The sequence below is a fragment of the Lontra canadensis genome, unplaced genomic scaffold, assembly GCF_010015895.1.
Source record: "Lontra canadensis isolate GAN:19392208 unplaced genomic scaffold, GSC_riverotter_1.0 scaffold182, whole genome shotgun sequence".
Classification (NCBI taxonomy): Eukaryota; Metazoa; Chordata; class Mammalia; order Carnivora; family Mustelidae; genus Lontra; species Lontra canadensis.
This window is the reverse complement of record NW_022631176.1, coordinates 2,344,166-2,355,594: the sequence shown is the minus strand read 5'-3', so window position 1 is coordinate 2,355,594 and position 11,429 is coordinate 2,344,166. Positions and strand designations below refer to the sequence as shown.

At 64.6% G+C, this 11,429-nt stretch overlaps 2 protein-coding genes across 2 annotated transcripts; one reads left to right on the top strand and one right to left on the bottom strand.

The window, feature by feature from the left end:
* Positions 1-1,791: 1,791 nt before the first annotated feature.
* NOC4L (nucleolar complex associated 4 homolog) lies at positions 1,792-5,904 on the bottom strand. The gene is made up of 15 exons (XM_032846894.1): positions 5,776-5,904; positions 5,498-5,618; positions 5,022-5,128; positions 4,633-4,740; positions 4,281-4,430; positions 4,104-4,203; positions 3,966-4,000; positions 3,492-3,542; positions 3,300-3,411; positions 3,071-3,131; positions 2,806-2,916; positions 2,559-2,719; positions 2,382-2,464; positions 2,167-2,280; positions 1,792-2,081 (listed from the first exon to the last, which is right to left on the bottom strand). Exons 1-15 carry the CDS (start codon positions 5,890-5,892, stop codon positions 1,962-1,964), a joined length of 1,551 nt encoding a protein of 516 aa, XP_032702785.1. The 5' UTR covers positions 5,893-5,904; the 3' UTR covers positions 1,792-1,961.
* A 56-nt stretch (positions 5,905-5,960) lies between these two features.
* On the top strand, positions 5,961-10,899 carry DDX51 (DEAD-box helicase 51). The gene is made up of 15 exons (XM_032846898.1): positions 5,961-6,434; positions 6,530-6,681; positions 7,685-7,835; positions 8,151-8,291; positions 8,377-8,448; positions 8,539-8,645; positions 8,765-8,873; positions 8,957-9,102; positions 9,301-9,493; positions 9,573-9,688; positions 9,775-9,891; positions 10,089-10,190; positions 10,293-10,356; positions 10,448-10,582; positions 10,820-10,899. The coding sequence occupies exons 1-15, from the start codon at positions 5,961-5,963 to the stop codon at positions 10,844-10,846; spliced, it is 2,106 nt and encodes a 701-aa protein (XP_032702789.1). The 3' UTR covers positions 10,847-10,899.
* The last annotated feature ends 530 nt before the right edge of the window (positions 10,900-11,429 follow it).

Sequence of the window (11,429 nt, the reverse complement as noted above, 5' to 3'; positions counted from 1 at the left end):
GCCACCCCAGTGCTACTGCCCCTGCCCCGCGTCCACTCAGCCAACCTCCCCAGGGGCAACCACCCAGGGCCAGAGGTGGAGAAAGGCCAGCCCGGGGGCCTAGATGGCTCAGTGGGTTGAGCACCCAACTCTGTTTCAGCTCCAGTCATGATCTCAGGGTCTTGGGATCCAGCACCACCCCTCCCCCCAACCCAGTCAGGCTCTAAGCTCAGCGGGGAGTTTGCTGGTCTCTCTTTCTCCCTCTGCCCTTCCCCCCCCCAACGCTTGCTCACTCACTTGACAAATAAAATCTTTTGAAAAGCTAAAGTAAAATAAAAAAGAAACAGCAGCCTAATACCAAATGTGCCCAAGTGCAGCTGCCCAGCCCCGGCACTCAGGGGGCACAGCGGCCTTTGTCCAGGCGGTGAGAGTCCCCAAACCTGCCAAATTGAGGAGGTCTACACAGGACACACGATGCTGAATTGGGGGTGGGGGTGTGACAGACCAGAAAACGTGCTTAAGCCTTTTATAATTTAACTTTAAAAGTCAATGGCGTTTCTTTTAATCGGTGAGCCCCCAGCCCACCCACACGGCCCCCTGGTGTCCGCACACAGAAGCTCAGGCAGGACATCTGGTAGCCAGGAGCCTCGGGACAGTCCCTCACAACACGCATGAGCCCCTCCTCTCTGCCAGGCAAGTCCTGGGCCCTGGGGCTGAGGCAAGGAGCAGGTCAATAATGAGCCTCCCTCAGTCCTGGCAAAGGCTGGCAGGGACAGTCCATGGACTACTGCAGGACAGCAGGGCCATGACGATGCAGAGAGTGCCACATGGGACACACAAAGTGGAGCCTCCCCAAAGCCCCACTCAGCCCGAGGTCTGAAGAGCAGAGGCAATGCAAGAGACAGCTGTGAAAACAGCAGAGCAAAGGCCCTGGGGCAGGAACCGGGCTAGGAGAAGCCCTGCAGTACAGCTGGGGGCAGGGGTGCTAGCATCCGTAACTCACACAACCCTATACAGAGGGAAAGCACTCCTTCACCACCCCGGCAAAGCCCACACCAGGCACACCAGGTCCTCAGCCACCGGAGCAGTTCCCTAGAGGCCAACCGGGCCAAACAATGGCCCACTGTGACTCCAGGGCATTCCTGTGGGGAGGGGCTGTGCCGGGAATTCAAATGGGAGGCTGCAGGCAACCAGGGTATCCCACCCCCACCTGTGCCTCTGTCAGGCCCCCTAGCCCACGCGAGCTGCTGTCACACACGGGATTCCTCCATCCCCAGACAAGTAGGTTTTCCAGAGGAACCTGCATTCAAACAGGGTCACCTGACAAAAATGGGGCCTCAAAGGAACACACCGGACCGAAATAAGCGCCTGGCCCGTGGCTGCCGGCACCCACTCTGCTGAGGGACAGGATGGAACAGTAAGCGGCCTTCAGCTGTAACTCCCTCTGATGGGGGACACACACCCTGGGACCCAGGGATCAGGGGACAAAGGGGTCCTCCTCAGGACCTGGCCAGGAACGGGCATGAGCGCTCCCTGTGTGCCCCAAGACTAAGCAGGACAGAGATCCCTCACTGTCGCTCCTGGGTCACAAAGTCCAACTCTAGTGGAAAGACAGAGGACTTGACCCAGACCCTTCCATGATACAAGGGGCCCCGGGGAGTCTGGGGTGCCCAGGGAAGCTGGCAGGGCTGCCAGAAGCCACTTCCGTAGGCCCGTCCCTCCCAGCACCCAGCCTGCACCCCCCAGGCTTCGGTGAAGGGGGAGGCCCCTGGACAGCACCTTCCAGTGGCGGCGGCGGGGGGGGGGGGGGCCTGCCGGTGCACACAGCGGGCCGGCACTGTGGACGTCGGCCCGTGGACACGGCTGCCACAGGAGCCGGGAGACAGGTTCAGCGGCTCCCCAGACCCCTCACTGCCCACAGTCCACCCTGTTGGCTCTCCCACGAAACCACTGATGGGGCGGGGGGCAGGGAGACCACAGGGTCAGCTGAGTGTGAAGTGCTGCGCGCAGAGGTCATCCTGCCGGCCCAGCAGACCCCGAGCGGGGATGAACTCCAGTGGTACGGACCCCTGGCCCTTCTTCTTCAGGTCCCGCTCAAACACCTGCAAGGCACAGGCAGATGACACGCCCGTACCGCGAGGTCCCTGCACTCCAGCCACCCAGGTCCCAGCGTCCCCCAGCCCTCACCTCGAATGCTGTGAGCTCCAGCAGTGGGGCGATGCTGACCTCGGGCACAGACAGCGCCTGGTTGATGACGCTGGCAGCCTGGGACACCTCAGGGTGGTAATGCCGCTGGAGGGCCTATGAAGCACGTGATGTCACCTCCCCCCCGCTCCGGACACCGGCCCAGGCTCAGGTCGGCGGGGGCGAGGCAAGGAGAGTGACACGCCCACCATGCTCACCTGCAGCTCCCACAGCGAACTCTCCAGAGCTCGGCTCTTGGCGGGGTCCTCCTCTTCGGGGTCATAGGGGTCGGCATCCAGCTCTAGGAATGAGACCAGGCCCTACTCCACAACTGGCCCCGTGTACTGGCTGCTGGGGGCAGGCCCCCCGGTCTCCCCAGCCCCCGCTGCACTCACCCGGGCCCAGGGGGCGGTGCACGAGGACACGGCAGGCGGGGTGGCGGCGCAGCAGGTTGCAGATGAAGGGCAGGACCATGAGCAGGGCCTCGGGGGGCGCTGTTAGGGCCAGGCGGGACAAGCGCTTGGCGAATGCAGCCACCAGGTAGGCGGGCAGATGGCTGGGCGGGACAGTGGGTGTGAGTGAGACCCCCTGGCCCAGCACCTCGATCCCTGCTCTGGGTCTCAGCCCCGCCCCAGCACTCACGAGGACGACAGGAAGAGATCGGCCAAGTGGAAAAACCGGGCCCGGTACTTCACGTGAAAGACAGACGGGTCCAGAAGACCATAGAGTTTCCGGTAGAAATCGGGGTACTCGCTGGGGGGCGTGTAAGTGAACAGCAGGCACGCAGTGGAAACAGGCAATGAAGAGACAAAGAGCGGCTTCCAGGGACTCTGTCCCCTCTCCCATGCTTCTCCAGCCTGACCCCCACCACCGCCCCCGGGCCAGCCCAGCCCAGATGAGCACTCACAGGTTGTGCTGATGAATCAGGATAAAAAGTCCGTTCAAGGCCAAGAGACTAATGGCTCCCCCTGTGGACAAACGTGCAGCTGTGAAGCCCCAGCCCACCGCACCCCTCCAGCTGGGGCAGGAGTCCATCAAAGCTGGAGGCCACCAGCCCACAGACCCAGCTTCCCCAGTCCAGCCCGGGAGGGAGGGCAGGATCCTGAGCTGCCGGAGCCCAGACCGCAGGCACTCACCCACGTCGTAGGCGCGGGTAAGGAAGTCGATCATGAGGCTGGGCTGGGCCAGGTGCGGCAGGATGGAGTCGTGCATGATTACCAGCACCTTCTTGTAGAGACTGAGGGGTAGCTGGCGGGAAAGCAAAAGGTGTGGGTCCACCTGCCCTACTCCAAGAACCCTGTGAGCCAAGGGGCCCATCCCGCCCCTACCTTATGCTTGAGAAAGCCGAGCCACATCCCTTGGAAAGCCTTCCTGTGCTCCTACAGTGGGGGGTGGGGTGTCAGACCTGCACACAAGGACACAAGGCGCCTACCCCAGTCCCCTGCCCTCAGAAGAGACACTGCCCATACTGCTTCCCCCCTTGCCCTGTGGTAGGAAAAACTCACAACCCCAAATCCAAGAATTCCCGATGACACAAGAAATGCCCCGCCTGGATCCTCCCCCCACGAAAGCAAGTAAGCGTCCCATCTGTGACTGCCCACAGCAACAAGGGCCCACTGAGAGTCCTGGAACAAGGTACCAGTGCACCGCCCCCATCCTGGCCCCGGTCCCTGTGAGGGAACCCCACGACTGCCTAGGCCAGGGGAAGGGCAGCTAGTCCTCTTCCTGTCCCACACACACTGCCTCTGCCTGGAAAGAGCCTTTGTCCCAGGGAGGCCCCCAACCCCTCTGGAGCATCTCACCTTCAGATGAACGACCTTCCACGTGCGCGGCAGCTCTGTGAGGAAAGCAGCGGTCAGCGGACGGGCAGGAGAGGGGCAGCCCACCTCATGTGCCTGCCCGCCCGCCGGCCGCCCAGGATGCCCACTGAGGATGCTCACCCCCGTGCTTCACGTAGAAGCTGGAGATCCCACGCTCCTGACAGGGTAGACTCACGGACGACAACAGCGTGAAGGCATTGTTCCAGAACGTGAGCGGCACCTGCAGAAGGCCTGGCCTGAGCACGGGCATGGCCACAGCCCACCCACTCCCCTAGCCACAAGACCCAGCCGGCTCACCTCCGGGTGCCTGTCAGTGACGCGGCCCACAGTGTCCGTGGCCGCCTGCATCGTGTGGTAGCGGATGTCGTCGTGCTCCAGGTACTCCCGGAACCGGGCCAGGAGCAGCGAGCAGTCGTCCTCCGGAGACAGCAGACCTTCCACCACCGCCTAGATGCCGGACGGGGAAGGGGGCCTCAGTGTGTCAGCCCACGGCCAAGCGACCACCCGAGGAGACCACCGAGCCAGCAGGCTCACCCCCTGCTGCATGGGAGAGTCTGGCAAGCGCACCACACTCACTAGCCCCCTGCACCAGGCCCCATCCCAGCTCTGGCCAGAGGTTTCTGTGTCCTCCCGCCCCAGCGCTCCCCACCTTGAGGAGCTGGCGAGGAAACAGGTAGTAGCCGTCCCACTTCGGTTTCTCCAGGGGGTGAGCTCCTTCCAGCTGCACAAACTTCATGAGTGTGCTGAGAGCCAGCTCCTGCGGACAGCGGGGAGCAGAGTAGCCAAAGGTCCCGACCACAGGTGACGCCCGCTGTCGGCAAAGCCACAGAACCCCCCAGCACGCCGACCCAAGTACGCCTGACACGGCATTCCCACAAGCACCGGGACACAAACACCAGCCATCAGAACTCCAGCCACACGGAACGTGAACACGGCCTCAGCTGGGCCCAGGATCGGAGGCGTAGGCAGCCTCAGCCCTGCGTCCGTGCCTGTGGACAGCCTGGTGCAGGCACCGTGGGGGAGACCAGCAGGACTCACCTTGACCTCGAAGGAGGGGTGAACCAGGAGCTCCTGGAGGCGGTTGAGGCAGCTGCGGTAGCGGTGCCGCATCCACACCTTGTACTTGCGTGTAGCTCCCTGAGAGCCTGCAGGGAGCCCCAGGTCAGCCCACCCCCCCCCCCAAACCCTCCACCACTCCCGCCCCGCCAGGGACACTGACCTGGGGTGGGAAGAAAGAACCTCCTCCCTCCAGGGCATGATCTGTCACCCCTCACTGGACCCCAATACAGAAACGACCCAGGATGGGAACGTGTGGCACAGCTTCACCAGATGCTGGCCATAAAGGCAGACGCTGTGGTCACCAAGCCGCAGGGCTCTCTCCGGCTGCCGCCCCCAGCACCATCCTCCTCCCACCCTGGGCCCGCGGAGCAGCTTCGGGGCCGAGTCTCCTCCCGCTTTCCCAGAGCGTCGACCCCGCAGGCGGACCCCAGCCCAGGGCCCTCGGGGACGCTCACCCGCCATGACCGAGTCCTCGGAGGGCAGCTGGCCCACAAACAGCTCTCCCCGCTGCAGCAGGGCCCCGAAAAGACGGCTGCACGCGCGCACCGCCTCCTGGGTCTCCTCGTGGTCCTCGGACTGCAGGGACAGGCCGGTCGCGGGGGCCCCCACTTCGGCCCCACGCCCGGCCCCGCCCTCACCCGCCCACCCGAACCTCGCGCCCGCGCGCCCCCCGACGCCCCCTCCCCGGCCTCCGACCCCGGGACCCCGGCCGCCGCGACCCGCGCGTCCCCACCTGCAGCACCGCCAGGATGTCGAACACCGCGTTGGCCTCGCCGCGGCTCGCCAGCACCGCCTCCAGCAGACGGCCCATCGCCCGGCGCACGCCCTCTGGGCCGGAGTCCTGCTCCATGCCGCCGCCGCCGCCGCCGCACGCGACAAAAACCCGAACTCGCGCGCCCGCACCCAGCACCCCCGCTGATGTCACCTCCCCACGCAGGGGGCCTCCTGCACGCGGCCGCCGTCGCCCCGCCCCGCTGTGACGTCACTTCCCCGCGCCCGGGAAGTCCCGCGAGCGGCCGCCGCCGCCCGGTCCGCGACGTCACCGCTCCGCGCCGCTGCCATCATCGCGGCGCGTCTGGCCGGGAGGCGTGCGGCTGGCTGGCATGGCGCTCTTCCACGTCGCGCGGTACTCCGGCCCCGAGGCGGCCGGGGCGGACAGCGAGGCGGACGGCCGGGCGCGCGCGCTGCTGGAGCGGCTGCAGTGCCGGGCCCGAGAGCGGCAGCAGCAAAAGCAGCCGCAACAGCAGGCGGCCGCACGAACGTCAGAGGCGGCGGGGCGGCGGCGGCGGCGACCGCGCCGACCGCGGAGGCGCGAAGGCAGCGGGGCGCCGGGGAGCCCGCACGCGCCGCCGGGGAAGCGGCGGAAGGTGGACGGCGAGGACGCGCGCGCAGGTGGGGCCGGGCCGGGCGGGAACGAGGGCGCGGCCGTGCGACCGGGGTCCGCGGGGTGCTGACGCGCCGCCCCCGGGCCCGCTTCTGCCGTGCAGGGAGCAGCGAGGAGGCGCCGGGCGAGAGCGGCGCGGACGCCGAGGGCGCGGGGCCGCCGGAGCACCCAGGCGGACGGCCCCTGGGAGAGGCGTCGGGGCCTCCAGCCCACGCCCTGCTGCTCGGGGGCTTTGGGAGAAGCAGGGCGCCCAAGGTGAGCGGCCCGGGGTGGGAAGGGAAGCTTTCGACGACTTTGCTTCAGCCCGGAAGTGGGTGGGGTGGCTATCGCCAGTCCCGCCCGTGCTCGGGGTAGCCCGGAGGCCGGCGCCTGCCACCGGGGAAGGTCCTTAAGTAGATGAAGAGTCTCCCCCCGAGTTGCGTGGCCTGTAATTTTCCTTTTGGTTGTTCAAGCCCTGTGCAAGCTCAGTACTTCTGCGTTTAGTTGTAAGCTCGATTTTGTGAGTATAGTTAAGCGGGTTTGCAGTTGTCACAGTTGGGTCTTAAAGTAATCTAAGTTACCTGGTGTGTACGTATAAGGAGCTCCTATCCCATGTTTGCCTGCTTGGTAAAGAAAATGAGTTTCTGGTGTCTTTGAAGTTAGTCTTTTTATTGGGGTGGAGATTTTCAGTAAGTAAGGACCGTACAGAAGGCTTCTGGGATGACCGTGACTGCAGGGAAGGAAGCGGTGGGCTTGCCAGGGTGCGTGGGGGCACCTTCATGTCTGTGCCCGTGTGGAGGTCTGCCTTGAGTTGGGATAAACTGGGGTAAGATGGACAGCGGAGGTGAGTTATCACTCAGAAGGCAGGTGGCACCAAGGCCCTGAGGCAGCTGTGAGCCTCAGTGTGTAGGAACAGAGGTGTGTATGGCTAGGGCTCACAGTGATTGGAAATGAGGCTGGGGGCAAGTGAGTCTCATGTCATGGAGAGCTTTGCAGGCGCCGCACCTCAGGGGTGGACGTTATCCCGAGTGTGAGAGGAAGCCCCCACCCCCAGGGGGGTTTGCTCAGGAGAGTAGCACTTTCTTGTGCGTTTCTAAATTCCTTTAAAGATTGTGTGGAAGCTGGGGAAGAGGAGGCGTAGGGAAACTAGTTCGAGTGGTTGCCTGCCTTGCTGTGGCCTCGTCAGCTTGAGCCACCCAGAGCCTGGTTTCTGCAGGTCTTACTCCCCTAGCCCCACGGAGCCTGGAGTATTCAACTGGCCCCTTTCTCTTTACGGTAGGTCCAGCCTTTCCTGCCTTCATGGCTGGCTGAGCCCAGCTGTGTTGGAAGGAGTGTCACTGAAGACTCGGTGCCTATCGAGCACATCCCCGCAGTGCACCCCGACATGCAGAAGAAACTGCGGGCACACGGCATCTCGTCCTACTTCCCAGGTGCTGGGGGCCGGGACGGGCACGCCTTCAAGAGTGTCTGCACCAAGAGCCGCACAAGGCCACAGTGCAGCAGCTGTGAACGTGGGCTTCTAGGCATGTCCGGCTTCTTGGCATGTCCGGCTTCGCGTGCCAGCTGGGTTTTTGGCATCTTTGGCCGCCGGGCCTGATGCTCCAAGAGGCTCTGGAGCTGTCTTGGAGTGCGAATGGCCTAGAGATCGTTGAGGAGGAGCAAGGCTGCTCGTGGCTTCGGTGCCTGTGTTGATTCTGGGTGTTCGTGCACATTGTGACCCGCGTCTCCTCCTTTGTCCAGTCCAGGCAGCAGTGGTCCCTGCCCTCCTGGAGAGCACAGCCAACGGGTTTCTGGTGGCCAGAGGTGGCTACCGGCCCAGAGACCTTTGTGTTTCTGCCCCGACAGGCAGCGGGAAGACTTTGGCCTTTGTCATCCCTGTGGTACAGGTCAGTGTAAGGACCCCAGCCTCCGAGGGGGCTCTGCAGGCAGGGAGCTGGCTCTGCTCACAGGGTGGCTCTCGTCCCCCCCCAGGCCCTGCTCGGTCGAGCTGTCTGCCAGGTCCGTGCCTTGGTTGTGCTGCCCACTAAGGAGCTGGCCCAGCAGGTTCGTGCACCCTGCGCCTCCGGGTCAGACCTAGGATCTGTGTCACTGTGCTGCTTCGTACCAGCGTGGTGACGGCTGCTTCTTCTCCAGGTGAGCAAAGTGTTCAACATCTACACAGACGCCACACCTCTGCGTGTCGCCCTGATCACCGGGCATAAGTCACTGGTCAAGGAGCAGGAGAGTCTCGTCCAGAAGACGTAGGTCCTGGGGGGCTAGGGGCTCCTCAGGGAGCGGCTGTCTGAACCCTGTCAGCAGGCTCCCTGTGGTGTTGCGGGGGTCGGTGTGGGGCCCTTGGCTGAGCCACTCTGCTCCTCAGAGCAGACGGCTTCCGCTGCTTGGCTGATGTGGTGGTGGCCACCCCAGGCCGCCTGGTGGACCACATCGACCAGACTCCAGGATTCAGCCTCCAGCACCTCCGATTCCTGGTATGCTGCACCCCAGAGGAAGGCCGGGGTTTGGAGCTGGTGCTGGCCTCAGCCACCCAACACCAGGCCTCCTGCTTCCCCAGGTCATCGACGAGGCCGACCGCATGATAGACAGCATGCACCAGTCCTGGCTGCCCCGGGTGGTGGAGGCAGCCTTCCCGAGCGATGGTGCCAAGGATCCCTTTGTCCTGCTCCAGAGGCGGCAGCCCCAGGCCCCCACCGCCGCCAGGTACCTGAAGCTGAGCCCTGCCCTGTTCTTGGTGCGTCCGCGCGAGCACAGCCCCATCAGGCTTTCCCTCTGAGACCCGCTTGGCCTCAGGCTGGTCCGGTTTGTTCTGGGGCGGTCAGTGTCTGGGGGGGTGGCCAGGGCTCTGTCGGTTAGCTGGCCGGGCTGAGACTGCTGTCCCACCACCCGCTCCCCTTTCAGTATCTCTTGTCCTCAGATGCCCCTGCAGAAGCTGCTCTTCTCGGCCACCCTGACGCAGAATCCAGAGAAGCTGCAGCAGCTGGGCCTCCACCAGCCCTGGCTCTTCTCCACGGGGCTGACGCGCAGAGACCCGGGAGACAGTGACACAGACAGGGACTCAGGCGGGAAGTACGCCTTCCCAGCCGGACTCTCGGTGAGGGGGGCGTGCAGGGGCGGGAAGGGGGAGCCGCTCAGGCGCTTGGGGCCTGGCCAACCCTGTGCCATCCCCACAGCACCACTACGTGCCCTGCAGCCTCCGCACTAAGCCACTGGCCATCCTGCACCTGATCCTGGAGAAGAATTTCTCAAGGGTCCTCTGCTTCACCAACTCCCGTGAAAACTCCCACAGGTGCGGCCCCAGGGGGTGCAGGGGGAGCCCAGGGGAGCCGGGCTCCAGGCCCGGTCCACTCAGTTCCTTCTGGTTCTTCCCACCAGGCTCTTCCTGCTAGTCCAGGCGTTCGGAGGCATGACGGCGGCTGAGTTCTCCTCCCGCCGCGGGCCCGGCCAGAGGAAGGCAGTCTTGAAGCAGTTTGAGCAGGGCAAGATTCAGCTGTGAGTGCCCCAGAGAGGGGAAGGGGACGGCTCCAGCCGGGTAGCAGCCTGGGATCCCTGCAGGGGGCTTTGCTGCGGGAGACTCAGCTCCTCAGCGCGGAGGCCTCCCCGGCAGGCCCGGGCGGGGTCATGGGCACAGGGCGTCGGGGGCTCCCGGCCTCAAGCAGGGCCCGCCCACAGCCCCTGGTGTCCCCCAGCCTCATCAGCACAGACGCCACCGCTCGAGGCATCGACGTGCAGGGCGTGCAGCTGGTCGTCAACTACGACGCCCCCCAGTACCTGCGCACCTACGTGCACCGGTGAGGGTCCCGTGCCTTTGGAGGGAGAATCCGTGGAGGGAAGCCCCGTCCCATCGGACCCCCGTGCGCCATCGTCCTGGAGGTAGTTGTGCTTGGTTTCAGGGTCGGAAGAACCGCCCGCGCTGGGAGAACCGGACAGGCATTCACTCTGCTCCTCAAAGTGCAGGTCCGTCTGCTGCAGTCTAACCGGGGGCGGGGGCCTCTGCTGGCAGCACTGCTCGTGGAGAACGGGACCCCTTTCTCTCATCGCCCTGCAGGAGAAGAGATTCCTCCGCATGCTAGCGGAAGCCGGGGTGCCAGACATGACGCGGCACGACGTCCCCAGTGAGTTTCTGCAGCCGCTGGTCCCGCGGTACGAGGAGGCCTTGTCCCAGCTGGAGCGAGCCATCAAGGTGAGGGGCCGAGGTGTTCCTGACCCATGGCTCATGTCTGGGAAGACCGAACAACAGCGTGTAGGAAGGGGAGAGGGTGGGAGGGCGGGGAGGGGTTTCCGGCCTTGGGAGGAGGGCTGGGGCCAGAGCTGCACCCAAGTGAGTGCTGGGCCATGCTGCTGCTGCGGCTTGGGGGTGGGGAGCCTCAGGGGCAGGGCGCAGGTGGCGCCACAGGGCCTTTGCCTCTCCCTGCCGCAGGAAGAACGAAGGCAGAAGGCGCCCTGACGGGCTCGGGGGACAGGCGAGCTGAGCCCCCTGCAGAGCAAACCCTTCTATCCTCTGCCGGGCTCAGTCACTTCCTTTCCAGAAAAATCCTAAGCCGCAGCTGCTGGATACGGAGCAAAAGACAAGATTCCTTGGACTTCAGAGGGAGCAGCCAGCAGAAAAGGCCTTCATCCCCCAGCGCGCTGCCTCCTTGTGCCAGGCCCCAGACAGTCGCTACAGCAGGCCTGGCGCTGGGCAAGCTCAGGCCTGGGTGAGACGCTCACCAGGCAGCCTCTGCCCGGGGTGCGGATCTTGTGAACCTGCTCACGTTACTGCAGAACTGACAGGGCGGCATCCGGGACCCCGGGTGGCCTCAGGGCGTCTGCCACGCTGCACATCCATGAGCCATTCCTGCGCTGTCACGGCTTCCACGCGGGGCACAGCACACCACGCAGCTGGGGGTCCTCCCCACGGGGATGAGACAAACCTCACCACCCACCAGAACGTGCGCCGTGAACATAACGGAAAACAGGCTTCAGAAGCACTGACCCGGCACTTGTGTAAGGATTTTTGTCCAAAATTGCACGCTGATATTAAAACAAAC

What these genes read in the sequence shown, in the direction of transcription:
- NOC4L (XM_032846894.1), bottom strand. Translation starts at nt 5,892, where the DNA reads ATGGAGCAGGACTCCGGCCCAGAGGGCGTGCGCCGGGCGATGGGCCGT. An exon ending in TCACTGACAGGCACCCGGAG is followed by an intron (nt 4,204 to 4,280) that starts GTGAGCCGGCTG and finishes GGCCTTCTGCAG; the next exon opens with GTGCCGCTCACGTTCTGGAA. An exon ending in CTTCTACGTGAAGCACGGGG is followed by an intron (nt 4,001 to 4,103) that starts GTGAGCATCCTC and finishes CTTTCCTCACAG; the next exon opens with AGCTGCCGCGCACGTGGAAG.
- DDX51 (XM_032846898.1), top strand. Translation starts at nt 5,961, where the DNA reads ATGTCACCTCCCCACGCAGGGGGCCTCCTGCACGCGGCCGCCGTCGCC. An exon ending in CTAAGGAGCTGGCCCAGCAG is followed by an intron (nt 8,449 to 8,538) that starts GTTCGTGCACCC and finishes CTTCTTCTCCAG; the next exon opens with GTGAGCAAAGTGTTCAACAT. An exon ending in GAGCAGGGCAAGATTCAGCT is followed by an intron (nt 9,892 to 10,088) that starts GTGAGTGCCCCA and finishes GGTGTCCCCCAG; the next exon opens with CCTCATCAGCACAGACGCCA.